Below are 15,050 nucleotides of genomic sequence, written 5' to 3' on the forward strand. Positions count from 1 at the left end.
CAGAGTTGTAAGAATCAGGCTGTAACTAAAGTCCAAAGGGAAGATTTGGGAAGCAGTGAAGTAAGGCACCTACCTGGAATGCTGTCTCCTCTTCACAGGCTGGATCTGCCCATTCACCACCACGTGAGAGCAACATGTACATAACACAACACTGCTCTGTGGCTGCTGCATTTGCACTAATGAAATATCAGCTCACAGTCTGTCTCAGAACCATGAAACTGCTCCAACATTGCTGCCTCAAAATCCAGGTGATGCAGAAATCCTGCAATGAGCTCGGACTCCAGGTGAAGGGAAGGCAAGACTGGTTTTACACTTGTAAATCAGAGTCCCTCCTCTGTTTTCAATTCATTACAGGCACTTTTCAACAGCAAGTTTCAAAATATTAGAATCAGTTTTGATAGCATTACTGAGAAAGCTACTACTTTTGGATACAGAGCAATCAGCAATCTACAAGAAAAAGCAGCAATTTCACCATAAATTGGTGACACATTGAAAAGAAACATTGACACATTGAAAAGAAACTGTCCAGGTTCCCTCACTTGGATTATGACATGACCCACAATTCCAAAGGAATTAAATCATTATATGTATGATGGATGTATGCTATTTCACATGTGAATCTGGATGGTTTCACACATCTGAAATACAGTAACACAAGCCATGTTGCTCTGCACAGCCAAACTGTGTCGCTCTGTGCCAGCAGATCTCCCCGATGTGAGATTCCATCACCAGGGAGGAGCTGCTCCCACGCCTCCAGAACCTTCCACACAGCTGGGCTGCAGATGCAAGCACCACTGGACTCTGCTTCTGTTCCACAGGTGTAGGGCTGAGGGGAAGATGGAGCATGTAAAACACAAAACAAATCAGTTCCCCTAAATGGAACAGCAGGACATGGTGGCAGAGGATGGTGTCACCATCTCAGGACCTACTGTGTGCTCACAAAGATCCTGCAGCCTCACACTGCATTGGCTCCTGCTGCTGTTTGCACCTTGTCTTATGTGAAAATGTGCCAAACCAAACATTAAAAATAGTGTTTCAGTCTGTCACTTCCCCAGCCTAATGATCTGAAAATCTTCCATCCCAAGCGTCTAAAATTATTGGTATATAACATTCAGCCAAGGTAATATCAAAATATATTTTATTCTGGACCTCTTTCAGATCTGATTCAAATTACAGTTGTCAAAGCAATACAATGCAAAGGGAAACTGCAACAGAAAATGTGCCTAGAAGGGATATAAGGGCCTTGGGGACAAATCATTGTGATGTAGAACCAAAATACATCATAAAGTGTAATTAACATGGTCCAGGACAGTATAGAACATCTATATCAGTCTTCTTTAGACAATAATCATGGAAACTGAACAATAAAAGTCCTTTAAACAAGTACAAAAAACTGTCATGGGCTGGTTTACACTTTTACAACAGTTGTAGTTTAACTGGATAACTGAAGAAATGATGCAGACATTTTAATCCAGTGCTATAGGTAGGCTCACAGAATTAGACCCAAAGGATTTGTAACTCCAAATGAAACCATTACAACTACAATGTCAATGTCAGGAGAGAGAGAAAATTACTTCTGTATTCTAGAATTACTGTTCTGCACACTGCAGTCTGTTGAGGACAAGATTGCAAAGTACACTGGACTAGCAACAACATGCAGACTGTTTTCTTGTATTTACCCACAAATGTCAAAAAACATTATGAAGTAAAAATGAATGATTATTTAAAAATAAAAAAAAACAAAAACAAAACAAAAACATGCCTCAAGTTATTGTCAAGCTTCAAACTTAAAGGCAGAGAAAGCGAATTATGTACTCAAAACTACTGATCTGAAGCACTATTAACACTAAATCTGCAATCCACTCGAAACGGCAGATTTTCCTGGTTTGTCTGCCTCCCACCAGACTGACAGTGAAGACAGTCACACTTTCACAGCTCGTGGTATTTCAGAGCTTTCTCTAGAGGGAGAAGTGAGGACTGCTCCATGTCTCTCTCCCTACGGAAAATGTCAGGGATCTTGATGGAGATTTACTGCTGTCTCCCGAAGCCGCATTTGCTTCTAACATGCCACAATGTTGCTTCTGCTTTCTTCAGGCGTCTGGAGAGGGTGGAAGTGATCCCACCGGGGAATGGCTCTACAGGGCTTTGGGAAGGGAGGAGCTATCCTGCCTATCAGCCAAAAAGGAACTGGGCTAAATCCAGCAGGCCCTGCTCTGGCAAAACCCCACAGACACCGGGGGACCCTCGGCTCGAGGGGGATGAGGCTGATTTTGTCCACACTGGGGGTTCGGCACGGCCCCGCACCGCCAGCGCTCACCTGGCAAGGGAGAAGTGACAGACAGCAGGATTCCTGGTGAAGGAAAGATTGGGAAAATCGGGTCCCAAGGCTCCCCTCTGCTGAGCAGACAACCTTGTATTTACAGGCTGAACCCCCCAGTTTGCAGTGGCAATGAAGCTCCTTTAATGAATTAACGTGTCAGCTGCTGAGGTCACTCTGCTGGCAAACCGGCACAGCCGCCCTGTGCCACCTGCTGCTCTCGCTAAACACAAAGGACATTCCCAAGGAATAACGCCCCATCAGATGCCCCAGCATGAGGTAAGCAGTGTAAGGAAAAAGGAGTGCTTTTTAAAATGAAAATCAATTAAAACTGGTAGAAATCTTTGGCCTTTCTCTCAAGATGCATTAAAGTGTCACGAAATCAAGAAACATGCTTCGAAATGCCATGTCGCTCTGACTCTGGTAACTACTACCTCCCCTCCACCCAACCCAGAAAAAGAGGCACTTTTAGTGTTTCATATAAGATTTCCAATCATCTAGTAGACATGCTAAATAACCCTGCACAATGGTAGTCCCAGAATAAACTCAGTTTATCAACATTACAAAGAGTCTAAAAAAGCTTTTATGAAGACCTAGATATTCTCTTAACTACACTAAAAAGTCCACTGGTTGGGAATCTTTACATCAATTTAAAAATGCAGAAAAAGGTGAAGTAAAAATAGAAAAAGACAAACTCTACAGAAACCTGGATCTGGTCATGCAAAAATGACAAGCGGGATTCTGAGATGGATGCACAGAAAGACAGCGAACTCAAGAGCAGTTCATTTCTTATCCCATCATTAATTCTGAGCCCAGCTTTTCCCCTTCCTTTTATCCTCTGTTTGGACTTTTGCCTGTTATCGCGTTGAACTGATAAAAATAGGAATGACTCCATCTGTAAGACTGAGCGTGCACGCACACGCTACACGAAGTCAGGGCCTTGCTGCCATTTGGCTTCCCCTTTGAAATGAGCAATTTGGACAGTCTACCCCACCCTGGAACACGAGGCCTTTGTGCTGTAAAAACCAGCAATTAACGTCACGGTTCTGTGGTGTTTCTGTCTGGTTTTTGGTTGGCAGGGTGGCAGAACGCGGCGTGCGGCGGCTCCGGGCGTGCGGGGCGCGGGAGCAGGAGCAGCACTGTGGCATGCGAGGCAGGACAGCAGGACAGCTACGGCTGGAGCTCGGCTCGGGGACACTGGCCTGGGGACACTGGCCCCATGGCAGCGGGACACCTGGGCTTGGGATGCTGGCCTGGCCCCACGGCAGCGGGCACTGCTGGCCCTCGCCGGGGCAGCGGCTCTGCCCGCGCGGCCGCGGCGCTCGAGCCAACGGAGCCGACGCTCCTGCCCGCCCCACACCTGACAGCCCTGGCCTGGACACGCTGGAGCTCTGGTGTTCTCTAGTTCTGAGTGTGTGATGCTATGCTGAAGCAACTAGAATTGCAACCAAAACAGCTGATGATTGAGAAAGAGGAAAATGGCAATACCCTAAAAACATGGCTGTGTGATTTTGCAGCTATGTCACAGAATTCCACAATTCGGTTTAGATTGGCTGAAAGAATCATCCAATAACTTTTATGAAAATGAATAAACTGTCCATATTAAAATACAAAAGTACTATCAAGAATCACTTCTGACTTTCAGATTTAAATTCAGTGCAATTGACAAATGCATTGCTAAACGAAAAATGCAGCTTAAACGTACTCAAAACATTTGTGTCTATTCCTGGGAGCACAGTTTAAAATTATTGCACAGATTTTTTTTTTATTTTTATTTTTTTTTTCATTAAATGACAGAGGTCAGCCACAGTCATGGACCTCCAGCAATAAAAGCAATATTTCAAGTGCCAGACACTCAATATATTAGGTTTCCTACATATTGTAACTCACAGGGTAATTGCTCTAAACATTTGCAATATGTTCCAAAACCCTAAAAATAGCTGGCACAGAACCACCACAGATAACTGTCTTTATGGATATGACTTGGTGTTGGTTTTAAACGCTGTGTATGATAGCAGTATAATCCTGGGGTGTATATAAACCATGTATTATTGTTGACTTGTCTTAACCACTGGCAAATTGCTACCCTACCTTAGCCAAACTCAGACTTGCTTCAAGTCATGTTTATTTCACGGAAATAGCAGAAATCGATGCCTAAAGAACAATGGTTAAAATGTCAAAGCTGCATTATCTCAATTAAATGAATTTATACTTAACTTGGAGGGGGGAAAAAAACCCCAAACGAATAAAAAAATAGGTTAGAGACTAACAATCGTAAGTCACAAAATTAATTGTGATTGAAATAGTGTTATAAAACCGATAACTTTGCAAAGCTCTGTAATATAAACCATTCCTTAAGTAAAATGTCTGTGACATAAATTTGACAACCTCTCTTTTTATAAATTTACACTCTTGGAATCTTATGCAAGACATGATGCAACCTTTTCAACTACACATACGCATAAACACAACCTCATGCTATCATTTACAAATAAAATCACTATTAGTATACTTTTAATCACATGAGCAGAAAAAGGTTTGCCATATACATCTGTCATTGTAAGAAAAATACTTGATATTGTAAACAGAGTAAAAGACACTATATAGTAGTGATTATTAAAAAAATAGCAGCTTACATCTACCCTATATTTGGAAAAAAATGTAGTCACAAGATACAATAAACTGCAGGACTGGAGCAGCAGGGGAATTAGTGCAAGTATTCATCTTTTAAATAAGCTGAATCACTGCTATTAAAATAAACTTGAAGCAAGTCCTCTGTTTAAGATCTTTTTTTTTTTAAATCTAAGGTAGTAAACATTTTGCCTCTTAATGGCAGTGTTATCAAATATATGCCAAAGATTTTATTTTAATAAAGAAAAATTACATGAAATACTTTTAATACTGGAGTTTGGTTACAATTATATGTATAAGCTCCTACAAATAATGATGGGCAACTTTCAAAGAAGCTGTGGCATGAACCCTTGTCCAGAAAGATCTTAACCTCTTAAACAAAATCCCCCAGCTATACTTTGCTCCTTTTCACAATAGTGCACAATTTAACCATATTTTAGCTATGGTCTTAAAGCAACAGAAGATGCATTTTTCTTCTTTATTTTTTTCTCCTTTTTTTTTTTTTGCATCCCTGTTTGTTTTCTTATTCCTGTGTTTTTGTGCCCTTCTGTTCTTAAGTTTGGCAGAATTATGTCCCAAGTAAGAAATTACTGCATTTCAGCCATGTCACCAGAAAAATCAAACATAGCATTATACTCATTTCCATCCTACTTTGTAGATGAGAAGGGTGTGGAATATCACGCCACAAAGAAGGATTTTTTTTTTTTTTTAAATTCTTCTCTCCCTAATCCCTTTTCCACCCTCCCTCTGTTCACAAAATTGTGCTCTGGGAGCCACAAAATGTACCAAACATTATCAGGTTCAAACTACCTCTTCAAAGAATGCATCAAAACGTGTTTCAAAGAAACGCTTTTTTTTTTTTTTTCTTTTCCAAGGTGAAAAAATATAAACAAGAAACTAAATCACTCCCTTACTTCATGCATCCGTAAACTTAACCAAAACAAAACAGAAAACCCAATGTTTAAAAGCGAAGGAAAAAAAAAAACTACTGCTGCAGATTTCTGTAAGTCCATTTTCTCTGTACACACAAACTGCTCAACTACTGAGAAGGAAAACAAAAATGCCCCACAAATCCACGTGAGAATGGAATTCATGGGGGAAGGGGTAATGAAGGCTGCCATTAGTATCTTCTGATTTTGGTATGTATATGGGTCTGCTCTTGTATATGATATATTTCTCTCTCTCGCTCTCTTCTGTTTTTCATATCCAAAAACCTTTAAATGTTATTTTGGGGCACAGCAGATTCCAGCACTTGGTGAACAGGATTCACAAGCTGTGACAAAACTCTGTCATCCTCTTCAGGGTGTAAATTTTTTTTTTCTTTCTCCTCTTTTTTTTTTTTTTTTTCTCCTTTTTTTTTTTTATATACAGTATATGTATATATTTCTTTTACATTTGGCTGTAGTGGACTGGCCATGGTTCGATTGGGACTATAGCAGTACATGGGTCAGGGACAGTCATTTTGGCTATGTACACATTCATAGTCGGTCCATGGCTTCCAACTAAGAGCGCTATTTCCGGAGGTCTAGTACACAAACCTGCAACGAGAGAGACACACATACAGCAGCTGCACAGCACCACGGGGTTTACAGCTCTGGGTGAAGTATCAGAGCAAAACCTGCCACGTGGATTGTGTAAGCTTAACCTTGTGTCTATTACAATGATTAAATAATGACCAGGTGAGCCCTTTATGAACTAAGGGCACTGCTGCCTCCAGAATTACTATCAGAGCAGCAGCAACATCTTATGTAAGCTGTTTGCCTGTTATTAAATACTGTGAGGCTGAGAACTTACTAGAATCTAGTTTGTAAAAATATAAAATGAAATTAAAGTATATGGACAAGTACCAAAATAGATCAGAAAACCAGTTAACAGTGTACAAATTCCAGTTTTAGTCTTCCCAAAATCTCCACTAAGCAGTGCTTCTGGGTCTGTCAGATATAGAAATCTATTAGTAAAATATAACCACACACAAGATAACACCAGCTGCAAGCACATTTACAACAGAGTGGAGGAGAAGGGCTTTTGCTAGCAAACAATAGAGAACAAATTAAGCCCAACATTTTTCACAATATCAGAAACTAAGTGAAAACAGATCTATTCCAAGTACAATCAGCCTCTTGGGCCAAATTAATTGGAGGACTGGAAAGGTTACACAGCATGTATAAAAAAGGGTCATCTGGGGGGGGGGGTGACAATCAACTTCTACTCAGGATATGCCTCGAGCTTTTGTCCTTTTATGATATTGCCTACACTTACAAGACTAAGATGATATAAAGACCAACCAAAATTAATTCTCTAAAATTTAAGCTTCTTAAAATCCAGAACTTCCTATTTTGTGATTTGAGCAAAACAACCTTACTTACCAGCAAGGAGCATTCAGGAGGGAATTGCTTTGGCACCTGTGCTAAGATGCCACCTGAGACTCTGCATTACTAAGCTGCCAGGATGGCTTTTTGCTGATGTTTGTTAAAGGAAGCTACAGCACTTCAAAACACAATTCCCTTATCAGCCTTATTTTACTTTAATTTTGCTTTTCCTTAAGTATTCCTCTTCTTTCTTTGCAAATCATGGTGAGACAGAGGCAAGCAAAAGCCCCAGGACTGTGCTCCTTAGGGAGACCCTGCACATTCCCATCCCACTGCAGCTCTCTGCAGGGCAGTGTCAGAGCAGCCAGGAGGTGATGCTCCAACACCCTGCAGTGAAATGACAGTGGGAGCATTCATGATTAGTTAAACATGATTTTATTCCCTGCTTTTCCTAGGCAAAGTAAGCAGACTGATATTTATATATAGCTGCTGACATTTTTAGGAACTTTTTAATTACAAGCATTTAGAAATCTGCACTTTGTTTTGCTGTTGAATGCAATGCAGAAGGTATTTAGTTTCTGTCATGCAATATAATAATATCACCTACACTGAGCATTTTCCCTTGAAAAGGGCAGAGAAAAAAACCAAATTTGTTTCCAAACCAGCCACACTGAACACACTGACACAGTAGACCCCAGAAGGAACAGAAAATATAGACTGGCGATATCGCCACCTTCTGAGGTTTTTGGACTGCAATAAAATACCACAGCAGGGTTACAGTTGAAAATCTACAGGTGAGCTGGCTGTATTCAGCCTTCAGCTAGAGAAGGAAATTCTGTCTCCATTGTGGGTTATAAGATTTCCAGATGACGTTTGTTATTAGAACAGCAACCAAGTCAAGCAACACTTACTGAACCATCTGAAGCACTTGCTCCAACTTTGTCTCCTGCTGCATTCCAGCAAACCTCAAAAATCCCTCCTGTTCCCCGATAACTGTGAACTAGGGCACCTGTCTAAAAAAGGGACAAGGCAAGCAATTAACACAACAAAATCAAAGTGAACAAGCACAATTTGTACATGTAACATTTTCCCACTGCTTTGAAAAGCCAGAATTCTCAGAGGAAAGTGGTCCAGAAGAGATTTGTGGACAGTCTCAGCACCTTGTTAAAGAATGTGGCACAACCATTGCATCTTGAGCTCCTGGGTTTGACAGGCAAAACTGGGCATGGTCATGACTACTTCCAGTTACTAAAATGAGCCTTTCTGAAATTAATACCCAATGCCCAGTAGCCAGATTGCATCATGCCTGACAACAAGGTCTTTAGACTTTCAAACATAACAAGCCTTTTTCTTCTGCCAGAAATACAAAACAAGTAATAGTGTCCATTTGAGGAAGTTCCATAGAAATACTTTGTCATCATTATCTTCCCTCACTTTGCATTCTCTTGTTTGTCAGTGAAATTCAATGAAACAGCCAATCAGATTAGTATGTCTACACCCAGTCATCATTTGTCACAAAAGCCCCTGTTTTATCAGGAATTAAAAATTCAGAGTTAATAATGACTATTTTTGGATGAAATATGTTCTTGGAGAGACTTTTTTCAATGTGGGGTTTTGTTGGTGAGTTTTTGGTTGGGTCTTTTTGGTTTGTTTGTTTTTTTGTCTTTTTGGTTTTTTGCTAAGACAACATAAACACAAGTATTACTTCACCATAGGCAAGCATTCAAAGTGAGGAATTAAATATACAACCATCAAAAGAAATTATCTCAAAACAAAGAGAAAACCAGTGTGTTAGGAATGACAAAGCTCTTTTGTGAAGTATGATGGATAAACAAAGGTTGGAAGGATGGAAAAGACCAAAACACAAACTTCTCAACACCGACAAGAGCAATACCTGTGTATTCCAGATGTGTACACATTTGTCAAAGGAGCCACTGGCCAGGTACCTGCCATCAGGACTGAAAGCTACACTGTACACAGGTTCTTGATGTTTTGTCAGAGTATGAATACAAATTCCTCTGTCTACATCCCATAACCTAACAGTAGAATCAAAGGATGCACTGCCAAGGAAAAACAAAACAGATTAATTACATCTCAACACAATAAATTTTTGTTGCTAATATGAACAGAATATGATAAAGTATCTTAGGTGCTTCAAAACATTCTGTGAATTTACATTTATAGAAAGTGAGGTAAAAATAATGTTTAACAAGCATTTAAAACCAGGAATAAATAGTACCTTGCTAACATAAGATTGGCATTTGGATTATTTGTTCCTGGTCCTGTAGGACTCCATTTGATAGTATAAATTTCTTTGTTGTGTGCTTGTAAATCATGGACACAACTGTCTTGTTTCATACTCCAGATCTATGAAAAAAAGGGAGGAAAACACAAATAATTTATTACAATATTGTACTAAAATACATTTTACATGTTTCTTCTGTATCATTTGCAGGCTGACTTATCTTTTAGGCTACTCAAAACATTTGCTATGATTGCTATGTTTTTAGAGTAATTATGCCAAATTTTAATCCAAGACCTTTCATTCTTTGTGTTCTAATTCCCCAGTGAGGTTAATTAATAATAAAGGTGCTGCCTGTAGAAACCAAACTGCCTGAGTGAACTGCAAACCACTTGAAAAGTGCAGGGATGAGAGCAGATGCTGAAATGAGAAGAGCAATATGTAAATGTTCACGTCTGAGTTGATAAAATATCACGGTCCTATTTTTAAATGAACTTCTTGCTACACAGACTGAGTGAAATAAAGGGATAGTAGAGAAATTTTCTGTTTTCATACAAATCCAGAGACACAAATACCACTATGGCATTTTCCTGACTTATTAGTATTTGCACTGCCAGATTTCAGTGTTCAGTACTTCACAGAGTTCATTAGAGGACTCCAACTCCTGTATGTTCATGCTCAACAAACAAAATAACTTTATTCTATTAAGAGTTTACACGTCCTCTACTGAAGGGATTTTCCTACATGTGAAATTTGATATGGCAGATAACCACCTGAATACTATTTTTAATAATATCTGTCTCAGTAATGCTTTTAGTTCATTTTTTGTTGGAAAAAGCTACCAGGAGCATGTTTAAGCCCATTCATGTTTAAGATGCAATTGAGGTGTATGTGTAAATAAATGGTGCTTTTTAGAACTGCTGCTTTGCTGAAGAGGAAATTGATCTTCAATGTGCAGACAGAATTGAAATTGTATTTCCAGTTTAATTGATGGGATCAAAATCTACCTTCTCTTCCCAAAACTAGCACAGATGAAAGAGCCCATATCAGCTGCCCTAGAGAATATTACGTTGCAGATAGAAACTGACCAAGCAAAAAAATCACTAGGCACCTTCCATGTGCTTCCAAACCTGGTATTTATTCCTTCTGCCATTGAAAAGTAAGTGACCCACAAGTGATTAGTAATGTGTAGGCTTATCCTCCAGCACTTGGCTTTTGAGCTAATCCTGAACAAAACAATAACATTCTTTCCAGCCTGGGCTCCATTCAGAATAGCCACCAAGAAGTTAATTGTCTGAATCCCACAAATGCTGACACATTCCCAGTTGTCACCTCTCCTTATGGAGAGGCAGCAGCAACAGCAGCTCAAGCTCCAGACTGGAATTCATCACCCTGGAGTTTTCATCTGTTTAAGTATTAAATACCTGGCTTAAGCTGGATATTTTGACTCCATCCACTGCCAACAGAGAACAACTGATGCTCTCAGGGGTTTCCTCATCACACTTGACTTAAGATACTTAACTTAGGAAAGGATAACTTCCTCTTCAGCAGTGCTAGACAGTGCTGACTGGAGATGTCTAGACACCTAGCTTTAGACTGGAGGCTTAATGCTTAAGTGTTTGTATTTAGATAAGGTGATTTCCCTTGCCAGAGCCTGACCATGTGCCAGCAGGAGGGATATTCATTCAGCCATTCCCTGATTAAATAACAGTGAGCTGGATGGAATTAACTGTCCCAAGGGTTACCAGTAGGACAGTGCTGTCAATGTAAAAAATGTATCCTGAAACTCTACCAAGCACAGTGCTGAAGGTCCCAGTGAATTTAAAGCATCTGTACCATGGAAGCAGCACAGGCCTGTCAGGCATGAACAACCTCACTTCTGCTGGTGACAGGTTTGTAAGGATCTCTAGAGTGCCCTGAAATCACATGTGTAAGCTGCAGTGTCCTCTGCACTCACAAGTTTGTCCCTGTTCTACAAGAAAGCATGTAGCTGTGAATCACTTGGGAGGACAAGTGTAGGTGTGATTGAAAACTGCAGAATGACTCCTGATGAACTGGAAAAATCCAGGAGTGTACATGGCCTCTGAAGAAACAACATGCCAAAGATTTTCACTAGAAAGAAGGGGAAAGCAGAAGAAAACCAGGAAAGGATCAAGTCACCCATTCTTGTATGTGCTACCTGACATGCATTCCAACTTTTTTCTTTTAACCAAAAGCGACCATCAAGCATGACAGCTTAATGATTAATGACCTGATTCTGTGAACAGCTAAAAGCACCTAATAAATCATGCTCCAAGTCTCAGGCTAGCAGCCTGTAACAAGTTCTCTGGACCAAAGCTTGGTCCTGATTAATAAGGATTTCTAGGATTGCCTAACCTTGTTATATTAAAAAAGAACAAATACAGGACAACACAGCAAGTACAGCGATACTGCTGGAATGTCCAGGCTAATGGAGTGCATTCCAGAATCTACAAAGACAAGGGCCAGCCCCAGAACTCCCATTACCTTTAGAGTCATGTCATCAGAGCAGGATGCCAGCAGATTGCCAGTTGGATCCCATTTGATTGCATTTACTTCATTCTAAAAGTGAACAATGAGAGTAAGTCAGAGTTTTCCATTATAAAATGATAGCTTACAAAACATAAAGCTGGACAGCAGTTATGATCATTTGCATAATTGTCAGGATTTTAACACTTAATTTTTATTCATAACTTTGCCTTCAATAACAACTAAGAGCTTTTTGCTATCCATTTATCACATTTCCCATGCATTCTTGTACACCAGCTGGTAAAGTTTTGAAGTTGCCATGCTTCTTCTAAAGCTCACTCTTGCACCCTGGCACTGGTAAAACAAGCTGCACATGGGGATGAGAATTGTTCTGATAATCACAGAGATTGTGATTACTTTAAGACCTTAACCACAACTACCTATGTGTGCATCTACTGCCTGTAGCCAATTACACAAGTGCTGGGTATTCGTAAGTTTACTGAGCCCCCAATCTCTTACTAATAAAAATATCACAGAGCAACCCCCTTTTTGCAGTACTTACTGTGTGACCCTGGAAGGTTTTGATGGGCCTATCTTGTCCTAGTTTACAAACGTGAATACACATGTCTGTGCTGCAAGAGGCAAATGTGTTGTTACTCTGCCAATCAACATCTAATGCTGGTGCTAAAAGAAAAAGAAAGATATTTAAAGCTATGATACACACTCTGCTGGAATCTGATGTACAAATTTAGCATACACCACCTTGGAACACAAGGAAACAATTGTTAATTTTACAGCAGTTCTGAAGATAAACACTATGAACAGCAAGAAATGCAGCTAAAACAAGTCTTACACAAAAGAACAAATTTAATTTAAGTCATCAAAATATGGAACATATTTGAAATCAAAGTTATACATAAGACAGTGCAGCAGGAACGTCAAGCTGTAGTTAAGTCATCTATAAAGAAATCTCAGGAGTCAGCACAAGGAACAGGTTCTCACAACTTCACACATCATCATGCATGAGCTCATCTCCACCAGCAGCTCCTGCTCGTGCTCAGGGATGGGTGAGGATTTATTTCCTTTCTTAATTCCAGCATTTAAGGTGTGGTAACTTGAAGCTTAATCATGGGCAACATGTTCCATTTGATCAAGCCAGCTATTTATGGCAGACAGCACAGAGAGAAGTGCCTGGAGTAAATGCTGAGTTGATGTTTCTGACTGCTGTCATGGCACTGGAAATGTGGCACGAGCAGAGTAAGGACTGGGAACAAGACATGTTTCTTAAAGGCCCTTCAATGGCACGTCTGCCATCCTGTCCATTCTGTTTTCCAGCTAATTCTGGCAGGATTGCTCAGCACACAGCCCACAAAGCAATTTGTCTGACCTCCTGCACTCCCACCCCCGCTGGTCAGTGAACAGCTTTCAGCTGGTTTGTGGCCAAACAATCCGGGGACAGCGGAGCAGTGGGACATGGGGTGGGATCTCTGCAGCAGGAGGACGAAATGCAGTCCTTAGGTGATAAACACTTATCCCTTGTGGCCCAACCACATGATTTGTCTGCCACCATACTACAGAAAGTCAGGAATACTTGAATTATTTATCTCTTACGACTTTGTTGATACTGCAATAAAACTATGAGTTATAAAAATCAGAACAAATCTATCTTTGTTTACATTCTCAATATTCCAATATGGGACTAGAAGTAACCAAAGACTAGCTGTAAGATTTTTAAATTATGCAAATAAGAACCACAAACATCAGATTTTTAAATTTAGTTTTTAAAATAACATATTTTTGTCTTTTCAGATGACAAATCTGAATGATGAAATCAAGACTTACCAGAATGAAAAGGAAACTGCTGCTTGGCTTCGCCAGTGTGGGCATCCCAAATAATTGTGGTCTGTGTTAAACAGATAAATAAACAATAAACAAACTTGTACAATTGCTGCTTTCCCCACAACTATCACCACTCACAAGTATGAGAATACCTACCCTGCTCACCATCACCCAAACCTGCTCTTGATTATACATTTCTAGAGTTTGATCCAGTACTAAAAGAAATAGTAGTAGATGTACAGAAAACAGTAGAAAATTTAAGACTGCATTAGAAAGGTCTTTAGCCATAACATTTTGGGGTCTAGAGGGAAAAAGGAATTTGTGGGCTTTTAAACAGTGTTATCCCCTTAGCCCTATTTATATTCTTGTAATCCATTCCACACACCTATTTTAAATTCAAATACTTGTATATTCAAATTGTAGTATCAGCTACTTACTTGTTCCTAAGGAGATATTATTAACAATTAGTCACATACTGAAAAATTTAAGGGTGTAATTTCCTTCTATGTTGTTCTCTGCCAATACTTTCATAACCTTCCGGTTAAAGAAATCTGATGTGACAAAATCAGTATCTTATCATCAGTATGTTATATGCCAATATCCCTGCCCTACCTCAATGATCAATGAAAATTTTAACACCAAATTCAATGGAAGCATGAACTGACCACACAAAATAATTATGGAAAAGGAGCCTAAGGTTGGGTTATTCTCTCTGCTAAAGCAGAATATTTTTCAAAGCATAATCTCAGTTTGTCTAAGAAGTTTTATTGACTGAAATAAGGTTTCTATTTCTTCCTTAATTATTTTCCTGCAAATGAAAGCTGTACCTCCACAAATATTTAAAAACTGGCATAACCATCACAGATGCCAAAAGAGTAAACACATCCTTTCCATGCTTTGAGACATTAAATTTTCCTTCCTTTGTGCCAACACAAGCATTTAGAAAGCTGGCTAATAAAGCAAACCAAGTAAATGCATGCAGGGAAGGAAAAAAAACACAACAAATAAAGGAGAAAATTTACTACTTTACAGTGACACTGCCAGTTTTAAGTGGTTGTACTGAGGTTGCAGTTTGCCACTCTAAGAGAGAACCTTTGCTGACTTCTGCACCTTGAATGAGTTACAGAAGAAAAAATCAACTCTCCTTACTCTTGCTATAGTCTATTTGATTCTCTGAATTCACTCGAGGTGTATTTCCCATCACTCTGTGCCCTTCCTACCATTC

At 39.6% G+C, this 15,050-nt stretch overlaps 1 protein-coding gene across 2 annotated transcripts in view; it reads right to left on the bottom strand.

Annotated features, from left to right (window-relative positions):
- Positions 1 to 1,121: 1,121 nt before the first annotated feature.
- The window catches only part of TBL1XR1 (TBL1X/Y related 1), a 108,412-nt gene continuing 94,483 nt past the window's right edge, over positions 1,122 to 15,050 (bottom strand). For both annotated transcript variants that reach the window (XM_053986382.1, XM_053986381.1), the window contains 7 exons: positions 13,829 to 13,889; positions 12,549 to 12,670; positions 12,005 to 12,079; positions 9,497 to 9,624; positions 9,152 to 9,317; positions 8,169 to 8,270; positions 1,122 to 6,486 (listed from right to left, as the gene is read on the bottom strand). In XM_053986382.1, coding sequence (XP_053842357.1) covers positions 6,460 to 6,486; positions 8,169 to 8,270; positions 9,152 to 9,317; positions 9,497 to 9,624; positions 12,005 to 12,079; positions 12,549 to 12,670; positions 13,829 to 13,889 — 681 coding nt within the window. In that variant the 3' untranslated portion in view covers positions 1,122 to 6,459. The remainder of the gene's footprint in view (positions 6,487 to 8,168; positions 8,271 to 9,151; positions 9,318 to 9,496; positions 9,625 to 12,004; positions 12,080 to 12,548; positions 12,671 to 13,828; positions 13,890 to 15,050) is intronic.

This window comes from Vidua macroura, chromosome 10 (genome assembly GCF_024509145.1).
Source record: "Vidua macroura isolate BioBank_ID:100142 chromosome 10, ASM2450914v1, whole genome shotgun sequence".
Classification (NCBI taxonomy): Eukaryota; Metazoa; Chordata; class Aves; order Passeriformes; family Viduidae; genus Vidua; species Vidua macroura.